The following is a 20,248-nucleotide window of genomic DNA, read 5'->3' on the forward strand; positions in this document are numbered from 1 at the left end:
CTGAACATGTAAATAATAATAATAATAATAATAACTGGGATTTATATAGCGCTTTTCTAAGTACCCAAAGTCGCTTTACATGTTAAAAACCCATCATTCATTCACACCTAGTGGTGGTAAGCTACTTTCGTAGCCACAGCTGCCCTGGGGTAGACTGACGGAAGCGTGGCTGCCAATTTGCGCCTACGGCCCCTCCGACCACCACCTATCATTCATTCAACAAATACACGGTTAATAATTTTCAGCTTGGCGAAGCTAAAAAAATAGAAGCTAACTTAGCTACGGGGCTAACGTGATAGCATCAGTCTCAAATGCAGATAGAAACTAAATTTAAAAAAAACTGACTGGAAGGATAGACAGAAGATCAACAATACTATTAAACCATGAACATGTAAATACACGTTTAATAATTTTCAGCTTGGCGAAGCTGAAAAAATAGAAGCTAACTTAGCTACGGGGCTAACGTGATAGCATCAGTCTCAAATGCAGATAGAAACTAAATTTTAAAAAAACCTGACTGGAAGGATAGACAGAAGATCAACAATACTATTAAACCATGAACATGTAAATACACGGTTAATAATTTTCAGCTTGGCGAAGCTAAAAAAATAGAAGCTAACTTAGATGCGGCGGCGGGCGTTGTACGCTTTTGACGACACCCCGGCCGCCATCAGAGTCGGCAAGAAACATATATTTCCCCAAAGTTACGTACGTGACATGCACATATCGACACACACGTACGGACAAGCGATCAAATGTTTGGAAGCCAAAGCTGTACTCACCGTAGTGCGTCTGCTATCCTGCTCAAAACACAACACAACCTCCTGGTGTTGGTGTTGCTACAGCCAGCCGCTAATACACTGATCGCACCTACAACTTTCTTATTTGCAGTCTCCATTGTCCATTAAACAAATTGCAAAAGATTCACCAACACAGATGTCCAGAATACTGTGGAATTTTGTCGAAGAAAACAGAGGTATTTGTATGGGTCCAAACACTTCCCTTGACCTTGTGACGCCACATGCATACGTCATCATACCGCGACGTTTTCAAGCGGAAGTTTCGCGGGAAATTTAAAATTGCACTTTATAAGTTAACCCGGCCGTATTGGCATGTGTTGCAATGTTAAGATTTCATCATTAATATATAAACTATCAGACTGCGTGGTCGGTAGTAGTGGGTTTCAGTAGGCCTTTAAGCTCTCATAACTCAACTTTTTGGTTAAATGACTCAACGCAAAAGTTGGGTTGAAAAAATGTACCCAAAATGTTGAGTTAATAACTCAAATATGGGGTTCATCCTTTTCTAAACCAGCAGTTGGGTTGACATTGGGTTATTTTTTAACCCAACATGTTTTAGTGTGTGTTGAATTAAAATAACTCATAAGGGGTTTGTCCTTTTCTATACCAGCAGGGAAATATTAACACATAAAGCCGGAGTAAAAAAATCACAAGTTTTTACTCCAGTGTTCTATGTTTTCTAAAATGTCAATGCAGAGACCTGAATCAACCAACATTGAGTTAGCATAACTCAACTTTTGGGTTAAATAATTCAACCCAATAGTTTGGTTGTGAATAACCCGACATTAAGCTATCATAACTCAACTTTTTGGTTAAATGACTCAACGCAAAAGTTGGGTTGAAAAAATGTACCCAAAATGTTGAGTTAATAACTCAAATATGGGGTTCATCCTTTTCAGAACCAGCAGTTGGGTTGACATTGGGTTGTTTTTTAACCCAACATGTTTTAGTGTGTGTATAACAGTGTACTTCAGTGAAACTTGTAAAGTATGTTCCAAACAAACAACCATTACCATCAATTGTATTGTTTTTTTTTAATGGTATTTTATGTTGTTTATGTATTATTTGTATCTATTTATCTTAGTACCATGTTCTTATTGTTTTGTTTTTTTATGTGTCATTATGAATGTGCACTAAATAAGTTTGCTTGCAATTTCGTTGTACAATGTACAATGACGATAAATATCTATTCTATTCTGCATCTTGACAAAAGCTCACCTTGAGAGAAGTGGCCACGTCTGGCACGGCGACTTGACACGCACGCCGCTTGGGTTTGTTGTTGACTCGCTTCCTGCGCTTCCTCAGGACCACGTAGATTTGCACGTAAACCAGCAGAGTGATGATGAAGGGGACGTAGAAGGACACGATGGAGGAGTACACCACAAAGGCGGGATTGGCGATCACACAAAGTGAAGCATCCCGCGTGGCTGTTGAGGCAGAATCAAATAGGACAAAAACAGTATTTATCTTTAGTTCCCTTTAAGGACCTTGTGAGGACGTCGTATCCCTTATTCAATAAGGCGCGACATCCTGGAGCTTGAAATTGCATTTGCAACAACTGAGGGTTTGTGCGGTTTGTGGTTGAATCTCTGGGAAATTCATCAAAAAATGTCACCTCGCCCCACCTGGTGGGTTATTCAGACAATGTATTGTTGTTCTTCCTCTTTTCCTTGCTGTCTTTTTTACTCCTAGCAGCTGAGGAACTCCATCAAGTCTGTCATGACAGAGCTGATGCCCTCTTGTTTTTTTTCTTGATAAAAGTCTTGGCTTTGCAGACACTTTCCTGAGTCCAACTGCTGTGCAGACAATGAGACGACAGTGACTAATAATCACCTTTAGAACTCGATGTCCCCTCTTGAGCCTTCATGCATCAAGAAGACAAATACCGTATTTTCCGGACCATAGGACGCACTGGATTATAAAGCGCACTGCCGATAAATGGTCTAGTTTAGATCTTTTTTCATATATAAGGTGCACCGGATTATAGGGCGCAATAAAGGAGTGTTATTATTTTTATTTTGTTCTAAATGTAAAAGACTTCCTTGTGGTCTACATAACATGTAATGGTGGCTATAGGGCTATATAAATAAACATTGATTGATTGATTGCCTTTTCTGTCAAAGACAACTTAGTTTTTTATAATAAAACTAAAATATGCAGTATTTACCCCACTGCCCAAAACATTCAGAAAGCAATGTTTGATGTGAAGTAATTAGAGCCTTAAAAATATCAATAATGCAGGACACCATTGATTTTAATTCATTATTATTTTTGAGTAATCACAGTGAAAAGATAAATAAAATCCCATTAAATATATTTGGGATCCAAAAGGTGCCCCACTCAGAAAATGATACATTTTTATTCGTTTTTTTTTTACTTTCAACACTTAAGTTACGAGCTCAACTTCAGATATATCTGTCGATTTTACGTTTGAACTATTATTTTGTTTGTTTTATGCTCTTTTGTCAAATAAAATGTTGATGTTTTTGTATGGCAACCACACAATAAATGCAATATTTCCCACATAAAACATTTTAAAGTGAAATATTTGAAATAATTGGAGCCTTGAATAGGTCAATAATTCATTATAACATTGTTTTTTATTATTTTTGGAGCAATGGCAAAAAAAGAATTAATTAAGATAGACAAAAGAAAAAAAAAGCCTGCATGGTAGCTTTGTGTCAACATTGCAACTTTTTCTAGTTAGATTTCACCTCATTCCACTTTTTTTAAATGTTTTTTTAATTTTTGCAACAGCATTTCCAGAATGTGTGGCGGGCCGGTAAACAATTAGCTTGCGGGCCGCAAATGCCGCACTTTGGACACCCCTGCTTTAAGTCATGTTACTCAAATGACTCATCTTCAGCTTGGTAATCTTGAAAGGAAATACAGTTGCCTGAGATGGAGTAATACATATTTTAAGTAGTTCAATATGTGTATTATCACATTTAGAGCTGCAAAAAAATTTAAAGGGGACCTACGCATATTTTAATCTACACTTCCTTGTGGTCCAGATAATATGTATTGGATAAACTTTGGTGTAAAATTTGCTCCACGGTCAGTTTTATAACCTGTTTTTGAATCCGTCTGCAAGATCTTCAGTTCTTGAGGCGTTCCCGGATTGCGAATGAAACCACGCCACACCCTCCCTGACGGTGTCATGATGAATTGTTACAAAATATGCACTGTTTAAATATATATTTTGAAGTTGTCACCGCTATTTTAATTCCAGAAACGGTCAAAAATAAACTTCATAAACAATACAAAGATTCACCCGGTCACAAAAAAAAGCAGCTTCATCAGTATTTACGTTACTGCATGTCATTGTTATAATGTACATGCCAAGATTATATAACAATAATTCTTCAATCTGCTTAACAGCCACCCATCCCAGTGTAGCTGAGGGCTTTACTTAATGCAGGGGTGTCAAACTCATTTTAGATCGGGGGCCACATGGAGAAAAATCTACTCCCAAGTGGGCCAGATTGGTAAAATCACGGCACGATAATTTAAAAATAAAGAAAACTTCAGATTGTTTTCTTTGTTTAAAAATAGAACAAGCACATTCTGAAACTATACAAATCATAATGTTGTTGTTTTGGTTTTTTTACACTTACATGTTACGGTTAATAGTATCCATCCATCCATCCATTTTCTACCGCTTATCCCTTTCGGGGTCGTGGGGGGTGCTGCAGCCTATCTCAGCTACAATCAGGCGGAAGGCGGGGTACACCCTGGACAAGTCGTCACCTCATCGCAGGGCCAACACAGATAGACAGACAACATTCACACTCACATTCACACACTAGGGGAAATTTAGTGTTGCCAATCAACCTATCCCCAGGTGCATGTCTTTGGAGGTGGGAGGAAGCCGGAGGATCCTGAGGGAACCCACGCAGTCACGGGGAGAACATGCAAAAATCCACACAGAAAGAACCCGAGCGCAGGATCGAACCCAGGACCTTCGTATTGTGAGGCAGACGCACTAACCCCTCTTCCACCGTGTTGTCCCGATCAATAGTATTATTATTTGAGGAACTGAGGAAGTTAAGCGCTTTCTTCTTATTTAGCAGCACTTTCTGAATAAATGATGTGATAATGTTCATCAGTCAACTCATTGGTGATAATTTTCAATCTATCAAGATAAAAATATAATATCAAAATCAAATTACAGGACGTTATTTATGTAGTTTGATCGTTTTCCTCGACTGGTGCACTAACATCATGTGGTTTATTTTTATTTTTTTTACATATTGTAGCATAATCTACAAAGACACAAATAATTGCTATTGCGACATCTAGTGGACACATTTAGAACAGCAGTTTCTTTCATTCAAAAACTTCTGCTCATCAACAGGGCCGTACGTTTGACACCCCTGACTTAATGTCTAAATAAGTAATTCCACCTCGTTGTGAACAGAGGCATCCAAAACTGCGTACAAGCTCACGCCAAAATGCATGAACATTATGTGTTGTCGCTTTGGCACTGTTTACCACGAGTATCCAACATTGTAAGATTTATAAATCGCAAAAATTAAGTTCAATATAGGTCGTCTTTAAGTTAACAACCAATAATGGCCCAAGTATCTGTTTGTGTCTTTAATGTATTTCAATTCTTATCATTTAAACCTCATGGGTGTTTTTAGTGCAAACATGTTTTTGTCTTACCTGTGTTATTGAGCCCAAACAGCAGGGGGCAGGATATGGCGAAAGACAGCACCCACACCACTGAGATCATAACAGTCACCCTTCTTCGAGAACTGTAGCGCGTGTTGTACAGCATGGGCATTGCGACGGCTGTGTAACTAAAACAGAGGAGAGAAAAAAAACATGGTTTTATTTTTTTTTTAAAAGACAAAAAGAAAAAAAAAGAAAAAAAAGAAGTTTGCTGAAGGTCGGGTTGTACTTTTTACTCCAAAAAATAAATCACCACAGTTTAACTTCAAGTCGGTCACACTTCAGGGATATCAACCTGTCAAGTTCGGTAGGAATAACAACTGAGTTGCTCTGTAAATTAAAAAAAGACAACAGGGGGAAATGAGAGGTAATTAGCAAGGATAGGCTATACAAGCGCTGGTCAGTGGTCATAGACCTTTTCCATGGTTTCCAGCCAGATTTAAACAATTAAAGCATATCTAGCAGTATATTGAGTTAGTCAGCTACAGAAAAGTTTTGCTGTGTCGTAGAGGTAGGAGAAATTATTGATTCCCGATTGGAACGTGGACAATTGTGAACTGATGGAGAAGGTGTGGCGCGGTTGGGAGAGTGGTTGGCCAGCAACCTGAGGGTTCCGGGTTCAATCCCCACCTACTACCAACCTCGTCACGTCCGTTGTGTCCTTGAGCAAGACACTTCACCCTTGCTCCTGATGGGTCGTGGTTAGGGCCTTGCATGGCAGCTCGCGCCATCAGTGTGTGAATGTGTGTGTGAATGGGTGAATGTGGAAATAGTGTCCAAGTGCTTTGAGTACCTTGAAGGTAGAAAAGCGCTATACAAGTATAACCCATTTACCATAACCCATGGACAATTGTCCAAACATCAATTATTTACGTATGCTGAATAAAATAATACGGTTCTAAAATGTGGCATTACTGCCAATGTTCTTTAAACATTAAATGTAGGTTTAATTCTAACTAACCATAAGGGAACCATTGGCTAACATTCTTCTAACACTATATGCTAGCTGGGTTAACACGGACACAAACAAAGGGGGAAGGAGTAGAGGACAACCTAGGCTAGCCGCAGAGCTAAGCATACATGAATGTGAAACAAACAAACAAAATGAAACAAACAAACATACAAAATTATGTATATATATATATATATATATATATATATATATATATATATATATATATATATATATATATATATATATATATATATATATATATATATATATATATATATATATATATATAAATAAATAAATGGGTTATACTTGTATAGCACTTTTCTACCTTCAAGGTACACAAAGTGCTTTGACAGTATTTCCACATTCACACACTGATGGCGGGAGCTGCCATGCAAGGCGCTAACCAGCAGCCATCAGAGACAAAGGGTGAAGTGTCTTGCCCAAGGACACAACGGACGTGACTAGGAAGGTAGAAGGTGGGAATTGAACCCCAGTAACCAGCAACACTCCGATTGCTGGCACAGCCACTCTACCAACTTCACCACGCCGTCCATATATATATATATATATATATATATATATATATATATATATATATATATATATATATATATATATATATATATATATATATATATATATATATATATATATATATATATATATAAAAATTTTGTCATCATTTTTGCGCTTATGAAACTTCTCTCTGTCTTTAGCTCGAAAGTCTGCGGGCTATAGAGCGTTTTCTATTCGGGCTCCACTACTCTGGAATGCCCTCCCGGTAACAGTTAGATATGCTACCTCAGTAAAAGCATTTAAGTCCCATCTTAAAACTAATTTGTATACGCTAGCCTTTGAATAAACCCCCCTTTTAGACCAGTTGATCTGCCATCTCTTTTCTGCTCTGCCCCACTCTCCTGCGTGGAGAGGTTATTAGGTGACCACAGATGTTGCGCTAGCTGTTCCCACCCCCATATCTGCGGTCCCCTCCAAGGTTTCTCAATGTATCCCATTGAGTTGAATTTTTTCTTGTCCTGATGTGGGATCTGAGAAATGTCGTTGTGGCTTGTGCAGCCCTTTGAGACACTTGTGATTTATGGCTGTATAAATAAACTTTGAGTGATTGATGATTTACTTTTCGGTTAGTTTGATATTGTCATCACTGCCACAAGTAGTGTATTCCAACTGAGTACCGCTGGGGCCGACAGCTGAGAACCAGATATTTTTTGGCCTGATGGCTAAGAATCACTGGTTTACAAAATTCTCTACCAAAAGGTGAAATCCAATTTTCTTCAAAAGTTTTACATCAGTAAGCAACAACCATCTGGACCAATCGGTGCATCAAAATTTGATGACAACATAGCGCTCATGTTCGCTCGCTCCGTGTCTGTTTGGCCGTGATTGTAACTAAATCAAAGCATCAATAATTAGCAACTTTGATGGATTTAGTGAGCGTGTGGTGCCCTAGCCTACTGGCCGCAAAAAGAGACGCTGTCCTGATAAATCTGAGCAGACCATAGGCAAGAAAGGTTGACACAGTGCAGTGGAGAATTAAACATTTTAATTTTCATCGAATCGTAGCCCTGAATAATAATCAAATTGTAATGTGCCCAAAGGTTCCCACTTCTAGTCTTTATCACGAGTGTGGAGTAGAGACCAGGAGACAGGCCAGCACACCAATTTAGAGAGCAATGAAGCTTGCTCGCATTATTTTGTGTGGTATAACAAACAACATCATTCATGGCGCCTCTATCCTGCACTCCATCTCTCTGCTCAGACACCCTAAATGACATAACGGCGACTGCTTGTTGGCCATTCATTTAACTTTATTTCCCATCCAATTTGTTTTGAAATAAAATTACTCATTTTCCAGTGGTCACTTGGGGGTCCTTCACGCTTCGAGTGCAGTATTTGAAAAATGACTGAGGCCTATTAGCTTCAACATATCCGACATTTCAGACAAATCGCATTGAATCTTTCATAGCTACAAGCGTGTAGGCCCTCCCTAAAAAGAAAAAAAAAAGTCTTGCGACGACGAAAGCAATTCAGGGAACACTCAATCTGCATATTTTTAAAAGGTGATTCATGGTACTTGAGTTCAGCATCCATCTGGAGTGATCCTCTAGTAATAGCTGCAGAAAACTCTTATCATTTAACCTAGATGCATTAGTTGACCTTGTTAGTGAAAGCTGCTCTAATTAGCAGGAAATGCATGCCTTCTTTAATGTTTGTTCGTCATTCATCGACTTTCTGTGTAATTCTGTTTTAGGCTATGTCTACACTAAGCCGGAATTCCCCTTAAACAAATAATTATTTAGCCTAAGCATCGTATCAGCCACACTAAACCATCGTTTAAGGCAGGGGTCACCAACCTTTTTGAAACCAAGAGCTACTTCTTGGGTACTGATTCATGCGAAGGGCTACCAGTTTGATACACACTTAAATAAATTGCCAGAAATAGCCAATTTGCTCAATTTACCTTTAACTCTGTTATTATTAATAATTAATGATATTTACACTTAATTGAACGGGTTAAAAGAGGAGAAAACACGAAAAAAATTACAATTAAATTTTGAAACATAGTTTATCTTCAATGTCGACTCTTTAAAATTCAAAATTCAACCGAAAAAAAGAAGAAAAAAACTAGCTAATTCGAATCTTTTTGAAAAAATTAAGAAAATAATTGATGGAACATCATTAGTAATTTTTCCTGATTAAGATTCATTTTAGAATTTTGATGACATGTTTTAAATAGGTTAAAATCCAATCTACACTTTGTTAGAATATATAACAAATTGGACCAAGCTAGACAAATCATTATTTCTTCTAGATTTTCCAGAAACATTTTTTTAAAATAAATTCAAAAGACTTTGAAATAAGATTTAAATTTGATTCTACAGATTTTCTAGATTTGCCAGAATATTTCTTTTGAATTTTAATCATAATAAGTTTGAAGAAATAATTCACAAATATTCTTCGTCGAAAAAACAGAAGCTAAAATGAAGAATTAAATTAAAATGTATTTATTATTCTTTACAATAAAAAAAATACATTTACTTGAACATTGATTTAAATTGTCAGGAAAGAAGAGGAAGGAATTTAAATGGTAAAAAGGTATATGTGTTTAAAAATCCTAAAATCATTTTTAAGGTTGTATTTTTTCTCTAAAATTGTCTTTCTGAAAGTTATAAGAAGCAAAGTAAAAAAAAAAAATGAATTTATTTAAACAAGTGAAGACCAAGTCTTTAAAATATTTTCTTGGATTTTCAAATTCTATTTGAGTTTTGTCTCTCTTAGAAGTAAAAATGTCGGGCAAAGTGAGACCAGCTTGCTAGTAAATAAATACAATTTAAAAAATAGAGACTGCCATTTGAGCTATTTTTAGAACAGGCCAGCGGGCTACTCATCTGGTCCTTACGGGCTACCTGGTGCCCGCGGGCACCGCGTTGGTGACCCCTGGTTTAAGGTAACCCTCCTTGGATAATTTAAGTGTGCCGTGTATTTCTTGAATCTCCGGCTCTTAGCTTTGTATGGACTCATTGATTGTTTACAAACTGAGTTCGGAGAGGAAGTGACATCAGAACGGGGTACAGCCAGCCTTCATAACAACCGGAGCTAACCACTGGAAAGATGGAGGCGAGTCATCCAGACATGCCCGTGTTTCTCATTCTTCTACATGTACAGACGCTTGTGGAAATCACACATGAATACCTTAAGTAAAGGAAACACGCGATTGCAGCTATTTGGGAAACAACACATCTTAGACGGCAAGAGAACTTTCGAATGTCCGGGTCAGCTGTGATTCTACTTACCGAAAAACTTTGTTCATTTGTCGAAGGAGACACAACGAGAATGCGGGCTCCCGTGGATTTGATAAAAAAGGTAGTGTGTGCTTTGTATTACCTGACAGACGAGGGAAGACTACGGAAAACAGCAAATGCATTTGGACTGGCAAAGCAGACTGTATCAGTTATTGTCCGCCATGTATGTCGCAGACTCAATGTCTAGGTCCAGAGTCTATAAAGCAGGGGTGCTCATTACGTCGATCGCGATCTACCGGTCGATCGCGGAGGGTGTGTCAGTCGTTCGCCAGCCAGGCATTAAAAAAATAGTCCTAAAAATGAGCGATCATAAATCTTCACTATGACGTCACTTTCGTCACTTGATTGACATTCACGGCACCCGAGGGTCTTCTGAGATGATGCTGGCTGCTGCCAGCTCATTATTAAGAAAAAAATTACCGACAGGAAGGCGAGAAACACTTTTTATTTCAACAGACTCTGGCGCCGTACCTGCCGTCAAAACTCCAAAGGCCGACCGCACGGTTCCTGCCTTCACAATAAAAGCTCTGCTTCATCCTGCCTGCGCTAAGAGTCTCAGAAAGCTGGTGTGCACAAGCTAGCAAGCTACGGAGTTTGCCGCTAATGTATTTCTTGTAAAGTGTATACAAAGGAGTATGGAAGCTGGACAAATAAGATGACAAAAACCAACCACTTTCATGTGGTATTGGACAGAAAGGAGGACTTTTTTTCTCCATTTGAAAATGCGGACGTTATCAGCACCACTGTCTGATTCCTATCAAAGCAAGTCATCAGAATCAGGTAATACACCAACTTATATTCTTGTCTTCATGAAAGAAAGGAATCTATATGTGTTAAACATGCATGTATTATCATTAAACACCTTTAACTTGTTAACAATATTAACTATATGTGTTAAACATGCTTGTATTATCATTAAACACCTTTAACTTGTTAACAATATTAAGTATATGTGTTAAACATGCTTGTATTATCATCAAACACCTTTAACTTGTTAACAATATTAAGTATATGTGTTAAACATGCTTGCATTATCTTTAAACACCTTAAACATGTTAACAATATTAACTATATGTATTAAACATTCTTGTATTATCATTAAACACCTTTAATGTATTAAAAATATTAACTTTTTGTGTTAAACATGCTTGCATTATCATTAAACACCTTTAACTTGTTAACAAAACATATAATTCATAAATAAGTAAATATAAATTATATATATGAATGAGGTAGATCCCCGCGACTTGATCAATTGAAAAGTAGCTTGCCTGCAGAAAAAGTGTGAGCACCCTTGCTATAAAGTCACCAAAAACGAATGGACAATGAAGGTGAAGGCAAAAGAGTGAGGAGTGTCCTGACCAGATATTTAGATCCCTAGATTGATTGATGTAAAATGTTCTTTGTCACTTTTTACTTTTACATGTCCAATAAAGATTTGATTAATTTATGACGTCTCAGTTACTACAATAGGGCCCCACAGCACACTGGATTCCAGTTAATTGAAATACCACAACAGTGGATTGTGTTCAGATAAGTTACATTTAATTGAAGAACTTGCACACAAAGCAACAATGGAGGTGACTATGACGTGCACATTTTCCGCGCAAGCGTACTAGGTCGTGTTGCGACCATTGTGTGTGTGTGGAAAGGCATACGGTTAGGTGGGATTTAGGTAGAAGGGGTCTTAAAGTCTTCTGACAGCTTTGGACGTGGGTTAAAACAGATCACATTATCATTATTTTGTATGTGGAGACTTACTTTACAGTGTAATTTTAGTTGTATATTTAGGTTGTGCTCATGTACGCATTTTAACACTTTACTTTGTTAAAATGTATCTTAAGTAGGATTTTAATTTTTTTAACGTTTTGCTTCAATAAAGATCTCTTGTTCACACATTTCCTGTTCAAATACAAGGCAAAAAGCTGAGACGAGTCATTTCTCTAAGCCAAGGATATTCAACTGTCGGCCTGGGGGCCAAATACGACCCGGGAATAAAACCATACCAGCTTCAGTTCAGTTCAAAACTTAAGAGGCAAACATTTTTGCAGCAAATTCCTAACAACACAAGGATGCTTCCTGTTGTACAGAGTTACTTGGACCACTGCAAACACATTGGCAAGTCCTTGCATTGACTTTTTAACCTTGGTAGAAAATATAGAAAAACTGGAGTAAAAACTTGTGATTTTATTTACTGAGGCGTTCCTCAAGGCACCCCTTTAAGTCCTCATTTTTGGCAGTTACACATTTTTTTCGTAATTTGATATATGTACCTGAGGCAGTACGTATTCATTTCTTCAACTTTTTTTAGTCATACATGTAGTGTTCATCAAAGTTCCAATGTCGCTCCTTTCTTTGTCATCATTTGGGCTATCCAACTGGTGGCCCTGAAGTTTATTTAAAACAACTTGAGAGACTCATTTTTGCAGAAGATTCTTAAAAAAACACCAGACTGCTGTCATAGAAATGATCTTTAGCTGGCTTTTTTGCCGAAAGTCCTTGAAAAGAAGAGAGCTCTCCTGTAACCCTGACAAAATAAACAGACACAAATAAAAATCTCCGAATGTACAAAATACGACTAGTTAGTGAAGAGAGAAGTCCAGCCCCTTGGTCTTTAACTTTTTGGAAATGTGGCCCCCAAAACAATTTTGTTGAATATCCCTGCTCTATGCTTTAGTGCGAAAGCCCACATTTCGTCTTAGTACACTGCGCAAAGCACTGAGTGCACTTGACTGTATACAGCAGGGGTCACCAACCTTTTTGAAACCAAGAGCTACTTCTTGGGTAGTGATTAATGCGAAGGGCTACCAGTTTGATACACACTTAAATAAATTGCCAGAAATAGCCAATTTGCTCAATTTACCTTTAACTCTATGTTATTATTAATAATTAATGATATTTACACTTAATTGAACGGTTTAAAAGAGGAGAAAACACGAAAAAAAATGACAATTAAATTTTGAAACATAGTTTATCTTCAATTTCGACTCTTTAAAATTCAAAATTCAACCGAAAAAAAGAGGAAAAAAACTAGCTAATTCGAATCTTTTTGAAAAAATTAAAAAAAAAATGTATGGAACATCATTAGTAATTTTTCCTGATCAAGATTAATTTCGGAATTTTGATGACATGTTTTAAATAGGTTAAAATCCAATCTACACTTTGTTAGAATATATAACAAATTGGACCAAGCTATATTTCTAACAAAGACAAATCATTATGTCTTATAGATTTTCCAGAATTTTTTTTTTTAAAGAAATTCAAAAGACTTTGAAATAAGATTTAAGTTTGATTCTACAGATTTTCTAGATTTGCCAGAATATTTTTTTTGAATTTTAATCATAATAAGTTTGAAGAAATATTTCACAAATATTCTTCCTCGAAAAAACCGAAGCTAAAATGAAGAATTCAATTAAAATGTATTTATTATTCTTTACAATAAAAAAATAAATTTACATGAACATTGATTTAGATTGTCAGGAAAGAAAAGGAAGGAATTTAAAAGGTAAAAAGGTATATGTGTTTAAAAATCCTAAAATCATTTTTAAGGTTGTATTTTTCCTCTAAAATTGTCTTTCTGAAAGTTATAAGAAGCAAAGTAAACAAATTTATGAAATTATTTTAACAAGTGAAGACCAAGTCTTTAAAATATTTTCTTGGATTTTCAAATTCTATTTGAGTTTTGTCTCTCTTAGAATTAAAAATGTCGAGCAAAGCGAGACCAGCTTGCTAGTAAATAAATAACATTTAAAAAATAGAGGCAGCTCACTGGTAAGTGCTGCTATTTGAGCTTTTTTTAGAACAGGCCAGCGGGCTACTCATCTGGTCCTTACGGGCTACCTGGTGCCCGCGGGCACCGCGTTGGTGACCCCTGGTATACAGGGTAGAATATTATGAGCAAACTTTTTGAGTGCCACTTCAGATTTTAATTTTCATCAACAAAATATCATTAAATCAATAATAATAATACTAATAAAACATGTTAAACAATACATATGCTAGGGTTTAACCCAAGGTAATTTTAATTTGGCTGCAGGGTCACTAACCACTATCCATTATAACAGGCCTGGGCATATATTTTGACTCAGGGGCCAAATTTAGAGGAAAAAAATGTGTCTGGAGGCCGGTATTATTTTTAGGAACACCAATACAAAACCTCACAATAATGTCTGATTGAATGCTAAAAACGTTATAACAGACCACCTTAAAAAACGGAATGGAATTTCAATTTTTTTAACTGAATGAGACACCCAGAATGTACATGAAAATAAACAATGTGGGATTTACAATATTAACTATGAAGGATAAAACACTGAATATTGACAACATTTGAACGTCACACCCCCTCTCCATCCACATATTTTACAATCAATAAAAATGCAACAAACACAGGGAAATATGAACGCCAAGGGTACAAAAAAAACCCCACCTACAATCTGATATATGTGATACATCACTAAGCTTTAGAATTTTGTTGTAAAAATCTCCTTCCACGTCTGTCCCTGACACCCATATTTCAGGCTCTGGAAACACTCTGTGGAAACGCTCCCCACCCACACTGCTTGGTACCTCGTCTAAGCTGCTGTCACTTAGATTACCATAGTAACTAATTAGATGGCCATAGTAACTAATTAGATTATCATATTAACTAATTAGATGGCCATAGTAACTAATTATATGACCATAGTAACTAGTACATCATGCAGATTCCAAGCATTGAAAGACTTAGTATAGTTGAAGACTTAGGGTCATTACAAAACATGACTGCACATCATAATGGCAGCTACACTTTACATCTTAAAGATCTAAAAAATTTTTGGGAATGTCCGCCGGGCCAGATTGAAAAGCTTAACGGGCCGCATGTGGCCCTCGGGCCTTAATTTGCACAGGTCTGCATTATAAGTAATACATAAGGAATCCATGTATTAAGGCTTCCTACTGGGGGTTCTTGTTATAAAGTGGAAATGAAAAGAAAAACACAATTCCGGGCTCCTTCTTATACTTAAGACATTTTTCATGCTGGCTCACATCATTTCTTCCCCGGTGTTCGATCTTACAAAAAGCATGACGGTGTGTGGACCTGCCTGCTCTAAAGACTCGAGTAGGTAAGGATAATACGTTTTAGGATTTTTGGCAGAGATGCCTTTTCCGTCGTCGTCATGTCCATCCATCATCTCTCGAAACATGCCACCCGCTAGCCTGCCTGTCACGAGCTCCAACACCGCCTCAACAATAGGGTTGTGTACCTTTCACATTTAAATCGATACGGTACCAATCCCTGATACCTGGAAATCAATACTTGTACTAAACGTTACCGATTTTCGGTATTTTTAAGTATGTTCAAGTATTGATAAATGTAAATTTGCTTAAAAAAACACATTTTTTAATTAACATTTAGCATTAATCTGGTAATAACTGTGTTGTCAAGTTGTTATATATTCATTTCTTACACTCATTAGCCAGTGTTATAGTATATTTTGCATGCAGTTGCAATTCCAAGACGTTAAATGGCAGTAGTGTACAGACTACGGTGTTGCCTAGCCAGGAAGTAGTTTTTGCCAATAAGCTGAATAGAGATGTCCGATAATATCGGCCGATTAATGCTTTAAAATGTAATATCGGTAATTATCGGTAACGGTTTCAAAAAGTAAAATTCATGACTTTTTAAAACGCTGCTGTACGGAGTGGTACACGGACGTATGGAGAAGTACAGAGCAGTTGCGTCTCCCAGTCATACTTGCCAACCCTCCCGATTTTCCCGGGAGACTCCCGAATTTCAGTGCCCCTACAGAAAATCACCCGGGGCAACCATTCTCCCGAATTTGTCCCAATTTCCACCCAGACAACAATATTGGGGGCGTGCCTTAAAGGCACTGCCTTTGCGTGTCGGCCCAATCACATAATATCTACGGCTTTTCACACACACAAGTGAATGCAAGTCATACTTGGTCAACAGCCATACAGGTCACACTGAGGGTGCACGTATAAACAACTTTAACACTGTTACAAATATGCGCCACACTGTGAACCCACACCAAACAAGAATGACAAACACATTTCGGGAGAACATCCGCACCGTAACACAACATAAACACAACAGAACAAATACCCAGAACCCCTTGCAGCACTAACTCTTCCGGGACGCTACAATATACACCCCCGCTACCCCTTACCCAATACCCCGCCCCCCCAACCCCGCCCACCTCAACCTCCTCATACTCTCTCAGGGAGAGCATGTCCCAAATTCCAAACTGCTGTTTTGAGGCATGTTAAAAAAAATAATGCACTTTGTGACCTCAATAATAAATATGGCAGTACCATGTTGGCATTTTTTTCCATAACTTGAGTTGATTTATTTTGGAAAACCTTGTTACATTGTTTAATGCATCCAGCGGGGCATCACAACAAAATTAGGCATAATAATGTGTTAATTCCACGACTGTATATATCGGTATCGGTTTATATCGGAATCGGTAATTAAGAGTTGGACAATATCGTAATATCGGATATCGGCAAAAAAGTCATTATCGGACATCTCTAAAGCTGAATGTGCCAGTCTAGTCTTTTGTTGCGCCCTACACAGTGTTCATACTCCGAGTATTGTATTTATTACATACCCGCTTTGATTGCAACGTGCATCTTAGTTGGACTTTTCACTAGCAAATTTGGAAATTGTTAAAACCGCTAAAGCCAATCAGCAGCATGTATATGGCGCAATGAGCATTGAGCTAGCACTTTTTGAAAAGTGGAGCCAATTCTTTTGTTTTTTTGGCCAAAAATAGAACAAGCACATTCTGAAAATGTGCATATTACAAATAATCCTCTGAGCAAAACAATTCAAATTGAAAATTCTGAGGAGAAAATCGGTGCAGTTTCAAAAACACAATGAACGTCGACTTTGTCTCAGCGTATTCAAAAGGCAATTACACTTTAAGTTACAGCCTATCTGAGATTGAAAAAAATACAAAAATAAAACTCTTATAGGTATCAAATACCTCAGTTGGCATTTCCTCATATTAATTCTGTTTTTACATTCTATTTGGTTCAAGGGGTAGGAGCCGCAGCCACGCTTTACTGTGCAACACTTGCTTGGCATAATTGCTCGGCCCCGGGATTCAACTGTTTTTTTGCCTTATAGTATTGCTATTGCGACATCCAGTGGACACGAATAGAAAAGCAGTTCCTTCCATTCAAAAAAAAAAATGGTAGCTATTTTTTTTTTACTTAGCAAACTCATCTCATGCGTTTCACACCCCTGCTGTAAATGCCCAAATTGGTATTTGAAGTATTATGAGCAGACAGCATCTAGCAGCTTTATCTGTCACTGTATGTACTTTAAAATAAACCTATTAGGAATTTCCTCTTTTTTTCCCTATAAATGTCGGCGGTTTTATCGCTGTGCACTGCTCGGCTGTCTACGACAATCACGCAGTGTTAGAATGTTGGGCAATGGACTCAATGCAATGTTTGTTTGGCTCTGAGAGAAAGTTAGCTTTGTCTAGTTTTCCTAAAGCAGCCAACATCAGGCATAAGTAGATAGAGTTGTGTTAGTTTAGTTTAGTTTAGTTTCAAGTTTATTCACAATACCATATTACGATTACAAGAGTAGTGAATATCCATTTAAGGATGGTGGTAAGTGAAAGGGTCCCCCAGATAAGCTAGAAGAAGCTTTTGGCAATGGGTCCAGAGGTCAGTATATGCATGGAATGTTGGAACATGGTGGCAAGCACAAAAATGGGATATGACAAACACAAAATAGGAGCACAAAAGCAAGCATACACATACATACATACATTCAACCACGCACAACCCAACAGTAGTCTACCCCGAAGCCACATGTTGAGTTCAGTTGAGTTGAGTTTCTGTTTATTTCCAACATGCAAGCATACAACATGGTACATCACAATTTTCAGTTTCTCTTTTCAACATGCTCGAAAAGGAGTGGGAAGAAGCAGAGCTTATTTAATCCTACCCCTTTTCTTTTACATAACAGTTGCTAAAACTTTTGTTCACTTCTTGTTCTCAATTTATTCACAATATACTCCATAAGTAATCTCAATAAAAATAAATAAATACATTATAATTGGTGAAGCAAGTTATATTTCATATGGTGAGATGAGTAAGATTATTTTGAGAATGAATGCATGAATGGATTAAATAAATTCAGAATGTTTATCTTGGTTCTTCTTCTTTGTACTTTGTAAACACTTTAAGTTTGAAGAGTTTCTTGAAGTGGATCATATTAGTACATTGTTTGATTGCTTTGCTTAATCCATTCCATCATTTAATTTCACATACTGATATACTGAAGGTCTTAAGTGTTGTACGTGCATACAAATGTTTTAAATTACATTTTTCTATAAGATTATATTTCTCCTCTTTTGTTGAGAATAATTGTTGTATATACTTGGGTAGCAGGTTATAGTTTGCTTTGTGTATAATTTTAGCTGTTTGCAAATTCACTATGTCGTGGAATTTCAGTATCTTTGATTCAATAAATAAAGGGTTTGTATGTTCTCTATATCCAAGATTATGTATTATTCTAACTGATCTTTTCTGTAACACCGTTAGTGAATAACGTGTACTTTTGTAATTATTTCCCCATATTTTTACACAGTAGCTCAGATATGTAACACTAGCGAGCAGTAGAGAATATGAAGTGATTTTTGGTCTAGAACATGTTTTGCTTTATTCATTATTGACGTGTTTCTTGCTACTTTATGTTGTATATTTCTTACATGAGATTTCCAGTTCAATTTATCATCAATCATTATACCTAGAAATTTGGTTTCATTTACTTTTTCAATTTCTATTCCGTCTATTTGTATTTGTGTTTGACTTTCTTTTCTACTGTTACCAAATAGCATTATTTTAGTTTTACTGAGATGCAACGATAGTCTGTTTTGGTCAAACCATCTTTTTAATTTGTTCATTTCTTCTGTTATTATTTGTATTATCTTCTGTGTGTTCTCTCCTGAACAAAACGCTGTTGTATTATCCGCAAATAATACTAACTTTAAATATTTTGTAACTTTACAAATGCCATTTATATAGAGATTGAATCATTTAGGTCCTTGTATTGATCCCTGAGGTACACCACATGTGACAATGCTAATCCTCTAAAGGAGCACTAGCCATTCACATGAGGCATTAGAGATAGGTGGTTAATAGGTATGATTTTAGTTTCTTTCTGAAGTTGGAGAATGAATACAGCATCCAGAGGCTCTCATCCAGCCGGTTCCAAATCTTTGGTCCCCTGCAACCAACACTTCGAGCAGTACAAGCCAGTAGACAATGTTTACCTGATATCAGGTCAAAGTTACGAGTGTTGTGGGCATGCTGAGGACGATAGATAGGAACCAAGCTACAGAGCCTGAGATTCAGCCTGTGGATGACTTGATAGGTTAGACAAGCATTGTGATAAATATTGAACTCTGTCAGTCTTAAGGGATGATAATTATGGAATAGATGTCGAGTGGGGGCATTAAACTTGGACCATGATAGGGCCCGTATGATTTTCTTTTGCACGGATTCTAATTTGTGAAGGTAGCTAGGGAATGTGTTACACCAGATGACATTACAATAGTTTAGATGTGGTTCAAAGAGAGTTTTGTATAGAGTAAGTGGAGCATAAAGAGGAAGATAATGACGAAGGTGAAAGAACAGGCCAACATATTTGGATAATTTTTTTAACAGATCTGCAAAGTTGAAGCCGAGGATGCCGTTGTGGCTTGTGCAGCCCTTTGAGACACTTGTGATTAAGGGTTATATAAGTACACTTTGATTGATTGATTGAAGAGTAATAGTAATCCCCTTTAAAAATCAATAATCGTATTGTTTGAACTTATTATTGGTAACAGTGATTTTTACACTTTCCTGAGGCATTGTTTAAAACAGGGGTGCACATTACGTCCATTGCAAGCTACCGGTGGATCGCGGAGGGTGTGTTAGTCAAACGCCAGCCGGGCATTAAAAAAATAGAGCTAAAAATT

General features: G+C 37.0%; 1 protein-coding gene across 1 annotated transcript in view; it reads right to left on the minus strand.

Annotated features, from left to right (window-relative positions):
• drd2a (dopamine receptor D2a) overlaps positions 1 to 20,248 on the minus strand; it is a 196,712-nt gene that overhangs the window by 20,794 nt on the left and 155,670 nt on the right. Inside the window, exons 4-5 of the mRNA XM_062062048.1 lie at positions 5,469 to 5,605; positions 2,019 to 2,227 (exon numbers count right to left, since the gene is read on the minus strand). Of these exons, the coding sequence (XP_061918032.1) occupies positions 2,019 to 2,227; positions 5,469 to 5,605 (346 nt within the window). The remainder of the gene's footprint in view (positions 1 to 2,018; positions 2,228 to 5,468; positions 5,606 to 20,248) is intronic.

Source organism: Entelurus aequoreus, linkage group LG10 (genome assembly GCF_033978785.1).
Source record: "Entelurus aequoreus isolate RoL-2023_Sb linkage group LG10, RoL_Eaeq_v1.1, whole genome shotgun sequence".
In the NCBI taxonomy this organism is placed as follows: Eukaryota; Metazoa; Chordata; class Actinopteri; order Syngnathiformes; family Syngnathidae; genus Entelurus; species Entelurus aequoreus.